Consider the following 16755-nt stretch of genomic DNA (forward strand, 5'->3'; position numbering starts at 1 on the left):
CTGGACACGCCGACGTCACATCGGAGGCACGAGACGGGACGGGACAGTCAGCATCACTGCCAAGTGAATTGGATGATCCTCCCAAAGAACATTAATACGGTCGAGAAGACAACACAGCTGGCTCTCCCAAAAACTGTTTATTGTTGCGACAATGGCCACCTGTCAATAAGCGTAGTTGTCGCTTGATTATGACGAGTGCCGGCAAGCTTCCGTTTCCTCTGCCCTCGGACGTCTTCTCCGACTTTGCACCTCATTTCCTACGTCTTCTTCATCGATGAGCAAGAATGTGCCGACCCCGAGGCGTCAAAGCCTAGGGGCGCACGTTTCGGTGAACATCATGATCATATAACACACACTTTGGTTCACGACCCATAGCGATCTCACGGCGTGTGGGCTTGGAATTCTCTGCCCATCAATGCCCGCAGCTGTTGTGTAACGTACCAAATGTACAGCAAAGTTCATTCCTCGAGCTCCAACGATCTTGCGTGGATACGCATCTCTACGCAAATGTCACCTTACTTATCGAAGACGCCTCGCTGATCGACGACTACCTACTTGCCTGGGCTGTCGTGGCTCAAAGGGACCTGGACGGCACAAGAATTGAATCTCAGCTCCGCTGCTCCAATTATTCGTGGTTCATCGAGACTTCTATGGGCGAAGTTCTACGAAATCCACTCCTTGCTGAACAAAACTGTTGCTAGTGAGAAACTCAAGTCCATGAAAGGTGCGACATCTGTGCATGCGTAACATGAAGAGACTACCAACCCGATGGACAGAGTGTACGCTCTTCCCACGATTCTGGAAGGTTTGCATCTACCTTGGGTCTAAGGTTCTGCCATTCCAGGACTTGCCAGTAAAGTGGTGTGTGACATGTGGCATTTTTGCATCGCGCTTTCTTTTCTGTGTATGAATTCCACATCCATGTGTTGCCCGGCCTTTCCCTTTCTCTCCCCCCGTCATGGTCCTTGCCTATTCTCATTCGTCCAATTATCAGATCGCCTGACCGAATTCTAACACTCAACTCTGCAACGGCATTGAGACTTATCGGCCATCAAATATCAGATATCAAGATCAAGCATTACACCAAAAGTCGACGTCATGGTGGTCCCAACGAAATTCCTGGTTCTCTCCGACACTCACAACTTCGAATACGATGCCGCGGAGAAATATCCACTGTGCCAAGAGATGCCAAAGGTAGATGTTGTGCTCCACTGCGGCGACCTCACACAAGTGGGCGGAACCTCTGCCTACAAGAAGGCGCTCAAAATGCTCGGCAAACTCGACGCGGAGCTCAAACTAGTGATCGCAGGTAATCATGACATCAGCCTCGATGGCGAGTACTGGCGTACGCACCTTGAAGATGACGATGAGCCGGAAGAGCACGACGAAGCCGTGGGAATCATGACCGGAACGCTGGCTCAGGCCGCTAACGTCACCTACCTTGTAGAAGGTCTTTACGTGTTTACACTCCAAAGCGGCGCAAGCTTTAAGATTTTCGTTTCACCGTATCAGCCGGAGTGCGGCGATTGGGCGTTCGGATACAAGCGTGATGAGGACCGATGGAGTATCCCCTCGAGCGCCGACATTGTAATGACGCATGGACCCCAACAAGGTATTCTGGACTTCGCACACGACCAGCATTTGGGATGTAGGAAGTTGAGAGAGGTCATCGAAGTGACGAGACCGMTCATGCATTGCTTTGGCCATATCCATGAAGGCTATGGAGCGGAAGTGAAAAAATGGGACGATGAGGTCAGAAAGGAAGGCGATGGCATGTGCCAGGTCGCATTCAGTCAAGCAGGTACTGATTTGGAATGCCAGCAGGCGTCTATCGTCAAGGGCAAGAGCACTCTCATGGTCAATGCCGCCATCATGAATGAATCCAACAAGCCGGAGAATGCGCCATGGCTCGTGGAGCTCCCACTAAACGACATGCGATAGGAGGAGAAAGTCCAGGGCATAAAACGATGCATCGTCTTCGGGATGATAAGATCTGCAGTCATTCACTTGCTTATCTCATTCCGAATCATTTCGGCCCGCCGACTAGGCCTCGTGTGGTAGGAATGGCCTGCCTAACGCGAAATCGATCTCAGGATTGGCAACACGTACATTTCTTCGATATCTCGATGCTCTTTTACCTACATTACTATCTTCTGCCAAGAAAGGAGGCCGGAAGCGCGAGGAGGGTAGATTGGCCGGACATGCCCATTCAGGAGCCGGTGGTCCTCTCGGTGGATCTTCAACGATATCTGGATGATATCCATTTAGGTCCGCTGGAGGCGGCACCCACTGCGGAGACAGACATGGGCGCGGCACCTTTTGAAAGACGACTCGCTCGCAACCCATGCATAGCAGGACTTCTTCTTTACCCATGGTATCGACCTCTGCCCCCTTCATTCTCGAGTCAGTATCAATTGCTTGTACCATGGGTCGGACGTTGCTTACACATCTACAAGCTCTGAATGTGGAATTCTTCATCGATCTCCGTGTCCGAAGTCGTTTGCGCGAAGCTCGACAGAGCCTACCACTGGAATTCAAAGCAACGCTCTGCAACCACAAGTCGTTGGCATCTCTTGTCGCAACTAGCGCTGGAACCGTGTTGTTGATGACATCAATCTGGTCGCGAATGCACTTTCGATCCTGCGGAGGTGTGTAACCCGCTCGAGACCGTTCGTTGTTGTTGACGTTCAGAATACAAGTACATCCTATCTTACGTATCAGAGCTCGGAATTTGCAATGACTACAGCCAGGCGTAAATACCGTTTTGCGGCCATCCCATACGAGCCGCAACCGCATAGGATGTAGCATTGGTGGCACAGGGCAAGTCACGCCTGCAGATCATAGAAGTCCAGTCAAACCACCAACTACAGCGCTCCCAATAGAACTTCTGCTCCCAATGCTCACAGCGCGAGCACAAGCGAGTTAGAAACCCAGTGTCCCTGCGAAGGAGCGCGGCCAAGTCCCATCGAGGAGGCTGTTTCTCTGGTGTTATCAAGCGCATGGCAGCAGCAGCGTCCGCTATAAGGGGTTCACGGATCGTATCGTCGTCACATTTTCCGCAGATTGAGTAGCCGGCTGCGTGATGGGGCGAGGCAATTGTCGAGCAATTGTACCAAAGATGATGATCATGAGGCGKGTTGGAATACACCGATGAGCAATTGGGCGCTGCTCTGGGAGGAGCAGGAGTAAGTCGTGGGTGATGTGCCCGATCGTCGCAGGGGCTTGGAGAGTTGGCGACGAACATCAATCGTTATGTGCATACCTACAGGACAAACGCATGCGTGGTGTTGGCCGCAATGGTTGGATTTGCTGTGTAAGTTGAAGGCATGACTTTTTTGCGTGGTCTTTCGGTGAAGGTTGGTGAGATTTCTCGGGGTTTCAATGTATGTACCAATGGAATGTCTGCATCTGGGACGTTTGCGAAGGATAACAAAGAAAATACGGATCGATCCTTCTTTGACAGAAGAGCCTCAGCCCGCCTGGGAAGCTGCCGCAGACAATACGATGTATTCAGAACGGAAAACTTCACTTGTTTGTGTAAAGGCTTACTTATCAGCCATTGCCGGTGTTCCTCATGTGAGCTCTCYGCCTCGCGTCGTCCAAGCTTGATCGACGCAGACATCGCCTTGGCCAAGAGCACATGGGCATGCCTATCGAAAGACTATGAGACAATGATATCAGAGATGGGAGAATATAAGCGAGGGATCTAAATGGCTTTTGATGGACAGAATGGCAATATAGTCGAAGAAGTGAGGTCAAAATGAAGCTTGAAATTTTTAGCCTTTTTTCCAATTCCATCCTCATCGCGCCTCTACTAACTTTCACTCCTCCAATAAACACACTTCCTTTCAACAACCAATCAACAATGTCAGCAGCTCGCTCACAGCCTCCAGCGCTGGAACCATATCTGAACCTCCCTCCAGAAATATCCCTCACATTATTGACTGGAACACTCGGCTTCACAGCAACATTTCTCGCTTCCCGCTACGTCGGCAGCGTCTTACATTCTACAAATGAAGAAGTAGCGGATGATGATGCGGCTGTGCTCCTCGTGAGCTGGATGCGGGATGCTGCGTTTTGGAAAAATGAGATTCGTAGGGGAACAGTATGTAAAGTCTTTGTCTGTCATGATGTGATGATTGCTAATGAACGACAGGGCTTGGACGTTTCCCGTCAATCTCAACTCGGCAAATTTGCTTTTGTAGACTGCTTCAGCAATAATGCAGGATGCACACTTGTAGAAGCAGAGAAGAGTGTACTGGCTGCACTATCTCGATTATCAAAGCCACCACAATCTGAAGGTCGATTCAAGAAAATTACACTCCTACTGGATTCCCCAGATATCCTATTAGCCACTTCGACCACCACCGCAGCAGCCTTGAGCAAATTCCTCCTAACTCTCAGAAGTCAGGAGCATGTTCAGAATACAATCCTATCTCTCTCGGCGGACTCCCCGTTTTTGTCCGCTGCTGTACCGGGCTCTACGGACTCGGCTCCAACTCCAATTGAAGTCGAGACGGCTGCATTCATCACATCGCAAGCGCATGCAGCTCAATTGGTGTTGAGTGTACGTGGGCTTGATACCGGCGCCGCGACAGATGTTAGCGGGGTGTTGCGAGCTACGAGAGGTGGTGATTGTGGTGACGAAGTCGAGATTCAAGAAGGCGAGCTTTTGTATCTCATGCAGCGGGATGGGAATGTCAAGGTGTTTGAGCGGGGAAGTGGATGATGGTCACCAGTCCAGTTCAGCATTGCTCTTCAGATGGCCATTCGACCATGAGATTGCGACAACCGGGATGGWAAGATTTGAAGGAGAGCTTATTTGGAGTCCAAGAACGGTCACGTCAACCGAAGGACATCTAGGCAAATAATCTACAATACCCATCAACAATCCTTATCCCAAAACAACTTCGCATAAAGCGGCACCGTATCAAAACTCGAAAAGCTCCCTCCCGTAGAATTCGTAACATTCACCCAATCCGTAACATTTCCCCGCAAATACTTGGCAGCGGCAGTAGTGAAGAAGTTGGTGGCATAGACATCCACGAGCGTATCCTCGCTCACGATATCCCCCGTCGACACATTCGCCGCGACGTAGTGGTCATTGCTGAAATATCCCTGGTCGAAATGAATGGTGTTGTCGCCATCTTGGCCAAAGTCGTCGGTGGTGAGGTAGCCCGGAGTTTTCCAGAGCCCGGTGTCGTTGTTGAAGACGCTTTGGGTGCTGGTGTCGCGTTTGTTCTTCTTGTAGACGGCGTCGGATTGCATGTTGGCCAGGAGGTCTTTGGCGACTCCCCAGGGAGCTGTCATGTACTGCCAGAGATTCTGGTAGGGGTTGGATTGGTAGGCGTTGTCGAGGGTGAAGGGTCCTTTGAGGATGTCGTAGCGGAAACCTCCTGTGTTGGTCATGATGATGCGTGGGTGGGAAGAGTCGTTTCGGCCTTTTGCGTAAACGACGGAGGGGAATACGTCGGTGGTTAGCCAGGTGTAGAGATTGTTGGGCGATCCCTCGGGAGAGCGTGTCTGGTAGTAGGAGTCTGGAGCACAGCCAAGTGTCTGGGTGAGTTCGGGAAGATTGCTGATGTTCGATGTGATCTGGTTGGAGATTCCCTGGCCGTATGATGTGTTGAATCCTTGTTTCAATGAAGCGGTATGCTTTTCAAAGGTAGGCCGGTTGAAGTCCAGATACTGACGGGTATAGCTGAGGTCGGATGAGACGGATTGTGTGAAGTTGATGTTGGGGATCGAGGAAGCTTTCGTGACCTTGATCGTTCCAGTACCCATGGGAGACTTGGCTCGCGTGGCATTTCCTAGGCCGTCGATACTGGTCCAGCCGACAGTCTCGCAGTATCGTCCAGCGGCGGTACCAACGGCAGTGGCATCCCATGCAACGGCGTCTCGAATGTGGCGATGACCACCGAAGATCTGAATAGGCGTGGTAGGGTGATGTTGGCGGATCGCAGAGTAGATCAAGTTCCACTCTGGAGAGTCACGGAGAGTGATGTGGCCCGTCACGACAAACATGTCAATGTCTTGACGGCTAGCTTGTTCTTCAAACCATGACTGTTGGACAGCTGTACCCACTGGGGTAACAACTGATACAGTTTTTACATTTCCTGTGAAGTTAAACAGGAAAGAGAAACTGCCACGAAAGTGTCAGTAACATGGGGACGGTATGGYATGGCCGAAGATGTCGAGTCAACCATTCCCAGGAAGTTACTTACGCCATGATTCGGACTCCCTGCTTGGTCTGCCAATAAGCGTACCGATCAGAGAATGGTTTCTGAACGCCATTATCGATAAAGTCGACGTTGCTCGTGACGTAGCGTCCGCCCCAGTTTGGGGCAAAGTTATGATAGGTATCATTGGCGATGGGCGCCGTATACAGCTCGTGGTTACCAATGGACAGCAGATCATATGGCAATTGCTTGAAGATTGGGATGGTGTATTTTCCGTTCGGAGTCGTGGCATCTCCAAAACCCGTCCCATCGTGGAGATCGCCGCTGTCAACAAGAATCAAGTCGACACCAAGTACATCGGCTTTGGCCTTCATTTTGCGGACGAAATCCGCAAAGTCGCCTGATGTGAATCAGCCAAGATTCCAAAGCAATTCAAATCCAAATTTACCATAGTCGGCACTGTAATTCTCATCTAGAAGATGTCCAGCGAGCCATCCATGCGTGTCAGTCGTGGACAAGAAGTTGATCTGACCCCAGTGGATGTCCTTGATTTGCTGTGGTAGAGTTGGTTCCGCACCGGGTTGTATACGTCTGTTGATCTCATGGCGACTCATCAAGGCATGATTGACATATCCCCCAAGAAGAGGTGAGGTCCAGTCATGGTCCTCGCAACCCCAAGCTAATGTTGCCAGCAGGGCCGTGGCAGCTGTGGAGAACTTGGCCAGCATGCTTGTCGTGAAGATCTTCAGACTTGGCTATGCTTCCAACGGCGACAAGCTTTCCACCTTAATGGAGGACGTCAAACAAAGGTCAAAGATAGGGAAGGATAAGGGAAATAATGTAGTAGAATTGATCCCAGGAAAGTGGTCTTTCGCTGAGGCAGACCGGATGATAGACTAAGCGCTCCCTCCAATGAAATGTTCCCGATCCACCACGCGAGCGATAGCCGAAATCGCCGGCACGAGGCGGTTGTGGCAAGTGCACGAGGCTTGAATGAAAGAGGAAGGTATCGTGCCGGACATCGGGCATTACTCTAATTCTGGGACCTGAGTACGGAAGAAATGCCGGGCTGGCTGAGGCCAACAAGGCATCAAGCTGGATTTCATATTCTGATCCGTTCATTATCATTACCCACCGYGCGAGGAAACAACGAGTCCCACTACTCCTTGCCACTTCCCAATCCAAAATCAAGATGAGTCCCCTACGCCAAACCCCGTTCCAAACCCCTCCTAACAGCAGCCCAAACTCCTCTCCCCTCCTCCGTCCCCTGTATCTCCCTCCTAAACTCCACAACCCCTCTCTGGCCCTCAATTTCCTCCTTCGGAAACCAACTCCCATGCAAGCCATACGGAACCCTCTGCGGCAAAACCACCCTCGCCACCACACTATCCATATCCCTCGCATCCAGAATCCATAATTCCGAATGCACGCCCTCCTCCCGCTCCACTTCCCCCGTTGTCGCATCCAACTGACTCTCATCAAAAGCATAGAATAGCARCCATCCGTCGTCCTCTCCTTGCCCACCATCGCGCGGAACAAATCTCGGTTCCTGAGCGAACCATCCTGGAGGGAGTTTGAACATGCCAATGACTTCGTCTCCGACGGAAATGTCTTCCACCGGCCGGGAATCCACGACTCCCGAGACACTTTTCGGCGGATTACGTCTTCCTCGCTCAATCAATGTTCCAGCATCAACTTTGACGACGGCGTCGATTTTGGTGGCTTTTCCCAAAGCGGCGCCAAAAGCGGAAGAGGTTGTGGTGCTGCAGCCGTAGATGTATCTTGCGGATTGCATACTTTTGGCGGGATGGGTCGAGGGAAATTCAAAGGGAATGGCGGTTAGGGCGTATTGAGAGATGATGGTTGATGGGTTGGTGAGGGAGAAGTGGAAGTAATAGAGACGACATTGGTCTTCCTCCATTAACTCCTCTTCGTCGTCGAGATTGGTGTTCTCAACAGTATGGAGAAGAGGCTCCTTCTCATCGACATGGCGCTCCACGTGTGTCGGTTCCACGGCGGCATTGTAGGGTGAGAAGAAGGACATGCGCTTCCGTTTCGCCACGACGGCAGGTTTGCGCGGGATGGGCGCTGGAGCGGCGATGTTTCCGGCCGCGAAGACGAGAGTTGCGGAGGTGAGGCGACAGCAGAGCATGTTCACACCCGTTACTTGTCTTGTGGTCTCGTCGACTTCATCCCAGGTGTTTGCTGTATGCATGACAATGCTGGCGTCCGTCTCGTACCATGTGACTTGTTGAGGAGAGTGGCGAGGAAAGACGCCGAATCGCGAAGGTTTCGATGGATCATAGGCGACAGTCGGCGTTCCTTTGAAGGTGTTGAGAGGATCCAGGGAGAGGGGGAGATCCATGATGACGGTGTGGGTGGAGGAGCACCCAAAGTCGTGCATCATCTTGGCGGAAGTGACACCCGGGACAGCAGCATTGAGCATCTTCCTCCTTGGGAGGTGGGAGGTGGAGGAAGTTTGCTGTGCCGGGACGATGCTGTATTGAACATATGGCGGGGCGAAACTGGAATGGAACATGAGCATTTCTTGCGTGACGGGGTCGACTTTGGGGTGCGCAGTGGTCCATTCGCGCATGAACCCAATCAATCCGCTGTCTTGACCCAAGAAGCGACATTCCTCTGCGGATGGAAGCGGTTGAGGAGGCTCATTCTGGGCGGTGGATCCATTGTACCATCCCACCGTCTCCAGTCCGGGAAGTTGAATGCGGATGGGTGGACCACTCTCACACGTCGCCAAGGCGCGTCCATCGTGGAAGACGATGTTGGTGTTGGCCACGGAAATCTTCTTGATGGCCTGCTTGGAGCCGGGGAGATGGGAGAGGATGACAAGCAAGATGGTCCGAATAATTCTCCACGTGACGTAGATGAAGCTGGCCAAGGGATCGACCAGCGTGGCAATGGACGGCAGGATGGGACGAATCAAGCGTGGGGACGAGGTGGCGGAGAGATGGACATCGGTCAGTACGTAGGCATTGACGAATTCCGGCGTGATGTCTCCCGATGTTGTGTCGCGGCGGAAGAGGACACCGGACAACATGCCATCGCCATCAAACCAGTGCGCATCTCGGCCCAGATCCTCATTCGACACGGGATTGCTGCCATTGCGGACGTATTGGCCATCGGCCAGTTCTTGGGGTATGTGACCGGTCCACGTGCATTTGGTCAATGGCAATGTCTGGGAGATGGGAGCGAAGTTGCCGGCGAGGTAGGGGTGTTTGGCTTGTGGTGTCGGCGGAATGTGTGGGGTGGGAGKCGTCCGCTTTCGTTTCTGTCCTGCGTGTGCCATCTCTTGCATGGGGAGGTGATGAACACCGTGCTGTGCTGGCTCTTGCTGTATTGTATCGCAATCATCGATTCGGGGATATCCAAGACGTGTTCACCGGCTCCCCGTCCCCTATAGCAGCATCCCAGTTGTGTTTCGAGTCGTGGCGATGAGGAGAACCCGGGCGATACAATCGCAGGCGACTTTCACATGCCAGGAGACCATCACTTTACCGCAGGCGAGGTGGACCCGTCCATCATCCTCGCATCATCCAGGCCAAGGCAATCTCAACGGTCGCGAACGGCGGGCTGGGCGGAAGCTGTCTCGCCTAGCAGCAGAAGCTTCCAAGTCCCAAGTCAGTTGTGGTGTGACGTCGTGGTCCCGGTGGGCCCGGCGGCCTGGCAGACCTGGAAGATCGAGCGCCAATCTAAGTTCGTACCTCCCGTCCGAACGAAAAAGCGGAGGTCTGAAACGCCGCGGTTCCACCGATGGCAAGTTCCGTCGGCTGTGCCCCTCTCATCTCTCAAACCAACGATCCGTTCCGTTCCATGCATGGGCCATGCCCATGCCCATGCCGAACTCCGGGGGCAATGGAGGTGTTGCGAGTGCTGCGTGTCGCAAGGTTGGTTTGTTGGTTGGGTGAKCAGTGCGGTGAGGTACTAAGCTCAGTAGTAGACTAAGTCCAAGGTAGGTAGCCACGAAATATTTCAGGTAAGGTAGGTAGCTGGCTGGCTGGCCGACGGGCATTTCTGCGTAGCTTAGGTGGTAGTCTTCACAGGCCCTTGCCCTGTCCTAGAGCCTGTCCGGGCAGGTTGGCCTCTGGTCTTGGTCTTCATCCACCTCAACATGTCCCGAGAGTGATGATGGAGCGTCCAGAGACTGCAAAAGCCAGGAATCGGAGGAAATCGCAGCAACAACACTCTTTTCTTTCTATTTCCTTCTTTTGCGTTTCTTGCATGACCGACGAAAAGGCATCTGGTGAAAGTTAGCAAGCTCGGGAACAAATCCATCCCAAGAAACAGGTCAGAATGGGTTGGGACTACGCGAGGGTGTGAGTGTGCATCTACCATCTCAATCATGGATGCATCACCATGATTCACATCAGAAATCCCGCAATAATACAAGACTGACCTTAACCACAGTCACCTCCACTACAACCTCCCTCCCGCCCTCATCCTCACCTTCATCTCGTATCCGCTCCTCACCCGCCTCGACGCCTATCGCGTCCTCTTCCTCATCTCCATCGCCGTGACGTCGACCATTCCCTGGGATTCCTACCTCATCCGCACCAACATCTGGTCCTACCCTCCCGATGCCGTCTTCGGTGGAACTCTCTTCGCCATTCCCTACGAGGAAGTCTTCTTCTTCGTCATTCAGACCTACAACACCACGCTGCTCTACCTTTTGCTCTCCCGACCTGCATTGAAAGAATGCCATTTGGTGGCAGAGGATCGGTCGACAGCATCGGGAAGAAGATGGAAGACGGTCAAGATTGCCGGGCAGATTGCCCTTGCCATGGGCATCAAGAGTGCGTGGGATTGGATTCAAAAGGGTGGAGACAAGACATACCTGGGCTTGATCCTCATCTGGGCTCTGCCATTCTTGCTGTTGCTGTGGAGTCTGGCATATCAATTCCTTCTAAACTTGCCAATCACCAGCACCCTCGTTCCCATTGCCATCCCCACCCTCTACCTCTGGCTGGTCGATACTCTGGCTCTCCGACGCGGCACATGGGTCATCTCCTCGGGAACCAAGACGGGTGTGGAGCTCTGGCCCAATCTGGAGATTGAAGAGGCCATCTTCTTCCTTCTCACAAACGCCTTGATAGTCGCGGGCTTGGTGGCTTTCGACAACTCCATTGCAGTCTTGAATGCCCACCCCGCACACTTTCCTCGCGTTCCCGCTCTGCCGAGTCCAGCACTGCTCGTCAAAGCACTCCTCCTCCCCGCTGGATCATACGACCAGGACCGGATCGATGGCTATCGTCAATCCGTCGCTCGCCTGCAGAGGAAATCCCGATCCTTTTACTTGGCCTCGAGTACCTTCCACGGCCGACTGCGACTGGATTTGGTCCTGCTCTACTCCTTCTGTCGCGTCGCGGATGATCTGATCGACAATGCGAGGAGCCGCGCCGAAGCGAAGGAGTGGGTGGGGAAATTGAAATACTACCTTGACCTCTGCTATGCTRCTCCGATGAAGAATGCACAGGGAATGCAAGTCGATGCCAAGGATCGGAACCGCGGTCCTGCCACGCTGTATACTGTGCAAAACTTCCCACCGGACGCTCAGTTGACCCTCATGCTCCTTCCCACCGACCGAATGGCTCGCGGACCACTGGACGGCCTACTACAAGGCTTCGAAATGGACCTCCAGTTTGATGATGAGAGGAAAAAGGTCGCGGGACCCATCAAGAGTGTTGACGATCTGGACCGGTATGGTGCCAGAGTCGCGGGGACCGTGGCGGAACTTTGTATCCAGCTCGTCCTGTTCCATCATGCCAAATCAAGGGAGGATGAAAGGAAGCTGATGGATGCCGGGTCGAGAATGGGCATCGCGTTGCAGTACGTCAACATCGCAAGAGATCTTGCCGTTGATGCCAGGTTGAGGAGATGTTATGTTCCACCGGCATGGTTGAAAGAAGAGGGACTCACTCCGGAGATATTCCTCCATGGATTGGTGAATGTTGGGCAGGACGATGCAGGATTCCAGAGGAAAGTGGAGGGTGTGCGGAGGAAGTTGCTGGATCGTGCCTTTGAATTGTATGCCGGGAGTGTGGGCGCCATCGAACAACTTCCGGTCGAGGGAAGAGGAGGGATGAGAGTTGCGGTGGAGAGTTATATGCAGATTGGGAGGGAGTTGCGGGAGGGGAATGTTCGAGGAGGGGAGAAGGCTAGTGTGCCCAAGTGGAAGAGGACTGTCGTTGCTTGGAGGGCGCTGTGTGGTGCCAGGAGGGGAGGAGTGTGATGATGTTGTTGTCTATGCTCGTGCTTGTTGGTTGTGTTGTGAAAAGATGGATATGGATGTAGATGTAGCGATGGCTGTAAGAGATTGTTCATACTATGGATGTTGAGTTGTGTGATGACAAGATGGATATGGGTGTAGAATAGTGAAGGCTGTAGGAAACTGTTGATATATCGCGACATCCACAATTATACTTGTGTATGTCTCCCCTCTATGTAAAGGATGGAGGACAAAAAAGTGCGTGAGACCAACATCCGTCGTCAATGCTTTTATACGATATTATATCCATGTTCGGTTTCATTCTACTGGCATATCATCTTCGGAGTAAGATCCGTTTCTAACGAGGACAAACAAGGGCACAACTGGTAGCTATCTCTTCGAGGCACCATTCTGTGTAAAAGATATGATTAGTTGCTCATTTCGTACGGCTGACTGAGCTGCTAGCCGCCAAGATACTGTAGGAGGTCAGGACAGCGGACCCATGTCCGTTTCCTTCCCCACCCGATCGCGCGGACAGCGATCGTCATGACTTTTTGTTGACATGTGAAACCCCCGGACCACGTAGCTCCGTAAGCTTCCAGGTTCGTCGTGTGCCAATTCCATTCTCAATGGCCATCATCTCAATCTCACCTCACGCCATCATCACTCACAAACATCCCCGCCACTTCCTCATTTCCCGACTGCTTCATCCTCCTCCGAGATCATGTCCAAGACGAGCAATGCTCCTCCTCAGAAGAAACGGACGGCAGTGATCATCGGCGCCGGAGCAGGTGGCGTTGCAACAGCCGCCCGTCTCGCCCGCGCTGGCTTCTCCGTCACGGTTCTGGAGAAGAATAATCATACCGGTGGKCGATGTTCGCTCCTGCATTCCCCCGATGGGGAATACCGATTCGATCAGGGACCGAGTTTACTGCTGCTGCCGGAAATGTTCAAGCGGACTTTCCGAGAGTTGGGCACGAGTTTGGAGGTTGAGGGGGTGGAGTTGAGGAAATGCGAGCCGAATTATCATGTCTGGTGTCATGATGGTGAGTGTGTGAAGTTGTCGAGTGATTTGGGGGTGATGAAGGGCGAGGTGGAGAAGTGGGAGGGCAAAGGCGGGTTTGAGAGGTATTTGGAGTGGATGGGGGAAGGGCATCGGCATTACGAGTTGAGTGTGGAACATGTGTTGTTGAGGAATTTCGAGGGCATCGTGGCCATGTTGCGGTGGGATTTTTTGAGAAATGTGTTGAGGTTGCATCCTTTTGAGAGTATTTGGGGCCGGGTGAGTCGATATTTCCGGACCGAGAGGTTAAGGCGGGTGTTTACATTTGGGAGCATGTACATGGGGATGAGTCCTTTTGATGCGCCGGGGACGTATAGCTTGCTGCAGTATACGGAATTGGCTGAGGGCATTTGGTATCCCGTAGGTGGGTTTTGGAGGGTGGTGGAGGCGCTGGTCGGGGTTGGGGAGAGATTGGGGGTGGAATATCGATTGAACACGGCCGTCAAGAAGATTGTGTTGGATGCAACGGGAATGCGAGCGCAAGGAGTGGAACTGGAATCGGGGGAAATGCTCACCGCGGACGTGGTGGTGAACAACTCGGATCTGGTCTACGCCTACTCCACCCTCCTCTCCACGCAACAATCTCCCAGCTATGCGGAGAATTTGAAATCCCGCCCCGGGAGCTGCAGTAGCATCTCCTTCTACTGGGGTCTTTCGAAACAAGTCCCCGAATTGCAAGCACACAACATCTTCCTCGCCGAATGTTACAAGGAGAGTTTTGATAGCATTTTCAAACGACACTTGATCCCGGACGAACCTTCCTTTTATGTCAACGTTCCCAGCAGAGTCGATGGAAGCGCGGCGCCGCAGGGGAAAGATTCCGTGGTGGTGTTGGTTCCCGTGGGAAATCTGACGGAAACCGAGGGTGGTGGCAAGGGTGGTGCTGGGGTGGATCCTACGAATGTGCAGGATTGGCCGAAGATGATATCTCTGGCGAGGAAGACGATTCTGGCAACCGTCGAGGCGAGGACGGGAGTGGATCTCGGCCCGTTGATTGTGCATGAGCAGAGCAATGATCCGCACACATGGAAGGAGCGGTTCAATCTCGACAAAGGAGCGATTCTGGGCTTGTCGCATTCCTTCTTCAACGTCTTGTGCTTTCGCCCCTCGACTCGCGCGAGACGTCCCGCGCTTCTGGATCCCGTGTGCAAGGAATTGGGCGTTGTGGGCAGGGTGGGAGAGAGTGTTGTTGATGCTGTGAGGAGTTTGGGGCCCTGGGGGAGGGATGTCCAGGGCTTGTATATGGTTGGTGCGAGTGCGCATCCGGGGACGGGAGTGCCGATTGTGCTTGCGGGCGCGAGATTGGTTGTCGAGCAGATCTGTGGGGATTTGAGGGTTGGTGTGCCGTGGAGGGAGGGCCAGGAGGTGGTGGAGAAGAAGAAGGGTATGTTGGATGTGGTTGATGCGCAAAAAGGTTGGCTGGGGTGGATCATGGGGTGGGTGGTGATGGCGCTTGTGCCGTGGATGCTGGGGTGGGTGGTGTTGTTGTTGGTGGGGAGGTTGTTGTGAGGAGGGATGTATATCATGGAAAGCTAATATAGGATATAGGATTTGGTGTGTTGATACGTGAAGTCGGAGTAAGCCTTGTCACATGCAATATCTCATTACTCCACGTCCACCTCACTTTCACGCAGTTTCATCCCTCTCCGTCGACTTACACATGCAATATCTCGTTACTCCAGGTCCACCTCACTTTCATGCAGTTTCATCCCTCTTTGTCGACTTTACACTCTCGCAGTCGCCTCACCCTTCTTCACTCTCACCCTTCTTCAACCTCACCCTTCTTCAACCTCACCCTTCTTCACCCTCACCCTTCTTCAACCTCACCCTTCTTCAACCTCACCCTTCTTCAACCTCAAACTTTCGCATACTCAACACTACCTTTCCCATCACACATCTTTGTCACTTCACATCAACATAACAACACCTCTTCCCTGCGTGTCCACAGACATTGCCTTCTTGAAGACACTCAGCACTCTCAACTCACCACAGAAACTCGGCACCATCAACTCACTACAGACACTCGGCGCTATCCACTCACCACTGACACTCGGCACCATCCACTTGCCGCAGAAACTCGAGAGCGAAGCTTTCATACCTGCCCAACTACTTCCAAAATGACAGCTCAAAATCAATACTCGGTTGAGATCGACGGCGATCGATTTCGGATATTCACTCAGAAGTGGGAGTGGAGTAACGCTTCCAGCACTACACACGACGAAGATGTCTTTGCGTGCGTCCGGCCCAATTCTCAGTATCAGGACAAGTTCGTCAAAGGATCAGTCTCGCGCCGGGCTTTGAAATGCACGCTTGGCTACCGCGTCAAAGGCAACGACGACCTACCGCCACCCAACTTCACTTGGTGGGATGGCATCGATCAGGAACTTCTAGATTTCTGCGAGGAGGACAGCTACTTTGGCAAAGATGAAGGTGCTGGATGGGAGCAATGGTCAGAAATTGAGGAGTTGATAAGGACGGGTAAGGCTGGCAATTTGAAGGAAAGGCGGACCGAAATCATCAAGTATAGGATCATGCCTCTGATCTGTAATGGTACGATTCCGTGTCATGAAAGCCACCGCGGCGAGCGGGAGGACATCCCATTCCGGAACGCTGATGGGGAGATTGACGTTCGTATCCAGCGCTTCGTCAACATTATGGGTACGTCCACACCTTCCAAAGTCGAGCTCGAGCGGAGTGCGCAAGAAAATCCCGAGGATGTGAGATCAGGACAAAGGACAGTCACAACTCGCTCGGAACRTAGGAGAATCCATGCCGAAGGAAGCAACACTCTTTATACAACGCACTCTGGGCCGGCTAAGAAGCGTGAATTTTCAACCTTTCACAGCAACCGCATTGACTATTCAGAGCGAGATATGGACGATGAAGAGGTTATCAAGCAGGAATTCTCTTTCGAGGTTCCAAGTCAAATCAACGGCCGGCATCCCTTCAATCTCGAGATGAATTTCTTCAGATCCAAGCCGATCGCACCATCATTTCCGAGTCACACTTCCCCATCGGTTCAGATGGGTGCAAACTCCGAGGATCATCTGGAAGAGCCACCAACGAAGAAACGGCAGAGGATTGGAGGCAGCTCTAACGCACCAGAGGTGCAACGTGATGTAAGAGCGGAGATCAACAATGAGAGCGAAAGTGGATCGAAGCACGAGGCACATTCCCTCGATGTCAACCGAGATCCTACACGAACAAATGCTCCTAGCAGTGACAATCAGCACCAGGCACATTCGCTCGATACCAACCGAGATCCCACACGAACAAGTGCTCCTGGCAGT

The 16755-nt window shown here is 52.6% G+C and overlaps 7 protein-coding genes; 5 read left to right on the forward strand and 2 right to left on the reverse strand.

Moving 5' to 3' along the window:
• Positions 1-1098: 1098 nt before the first annotated feature.
• Positions 1099-1941, forward strand: RCC_00411 (related to metallophosphoesterase domain-containing protein 2; the record flags this gene model as incomplete). The annotated part of the gene is made up of 1 exon (XM_023765563.1): positions 1099-1941. The coding sequence occupies one exon, from the start codon at positions 1099-1101 to the stop codon at positions 1939-1941; it is 843 nt and encodes a 280-aa protein (XP_023621331.1).
• A 1924-nt stretch (positions 1942-3865) lies between these two features.
• On the forward strand, positions 3866-4729 carry RCC_00412 (uncharacterized protein; the record flags this gene model as incomplete). XM_023765564.1 has 2 exons in its annotated part: positions 3866-4105; positions 4157-4729. 2 exons carry the CDS (start codon positions 3866-3868, stop codon positions 4727-4729), a joined length of 813 nt encoding a protein of 270 aa, XP_023621332.1.
• A 155-nt stretch (positions 4730-4884) lies between these two features.
• On the reverse strand, positions 4885-6907 carry RCC_00413 (uncharacterized protein; the record flags this gene model as incomplete). XM_023765565.1 has 3 exons in its annotated part: positions 4885-6142; positions 6225-6579; positions 6628-6907. The coding sequence occupies 3 exons, from the start codon at positions 6905-6907 to the stop codon at positions 4885-4887; spliced, it is 1893 nt and encodes a 630-aa protein (XP_023621333.1).
• A 473-nt stretch (positions 6908-7380) lies between these two features.
• On the reverse strand, positions 7381-9495 carry RCC_00414 (related to lignostilbene alphabeta-dioxygenase I; the record flags this gene model as incomplete). The annotated part of the gene is made up of 1 exon (XM_023765566.1): positions 7381-9495. The coding sequence occupies one exon, from the start codon at positions 9493-9495 to the stop codon at positions 7381-7383; it is 2115 nt and encodes a 704-aa protein (XP_023621334.1).
• Positions 9496-10490: 995 nt separating this feature from the next.
• On the forward strand, positions 10491-12426 carry RCC_00415 (related to Bifunctional lycopene cyclase/phytoene synthase; the record flags this gene model as incomplete). XM_023765567.1 has 2 exons in its annotated part: positions 10491-10513; positions 10605-12426. 2 exons carry the CDS (start codon positions 10491-10493, stop codon positions 12424-12426), a joined length of 1845 nt encoding a protein of 614 aa, XP_023621335.1.
• A 700-nt stretch (positions 12427-13126) lies between these two features.
• RCC_00416 (probable Phytoene desaturase) lies at positions 13127-14974 on the forward strand (the record flags this gene model as incomplete). Its single annotated transcript, XM_023765568.1, has 1 exon — positions 13127-14974. The coding sequence occupies one exon, from the start codon at positions 13127-13129 to the stop codon at positions 14972-14974; it is 1848 nt and encodes a 615-aa protein (XP_023621336.1).
• Positions 14975-15582: 608 nt separating this feature from the next.
• The window catches only part of RCC_12142 (uncharacterized protein), a gene marked incomplete at both ends in the record, with an annotated part of 1650 nt that continues 477 nt past the window's right edge, over positions 15583-16755 (forward strand). The window contains one exon of the mRNA XM_023765569.1: positions 15583-16755. This exon is cut by the window's right edge and continues 477 nt beyond it. Coding sequence (XP_023621337.1) covers positions 15583-16755 — 1173 coding nt within the window.

This window comes from Ramularia collo-cygni (genome assembly GCF_900074925.1).
Source record: "Ramularia collo-cygni strain URUG2 genome assembly, contig: RCC_scaffold01, whole genome shotgun sequence".
Classification (NCBI taxonomy): Eukaryota; Fungi; Ascomycota; class Dothideomycetes; order Mycosphaerellales; family Mycosphaerellaceae; genus Ramularia; species Ramularia collo-cygni.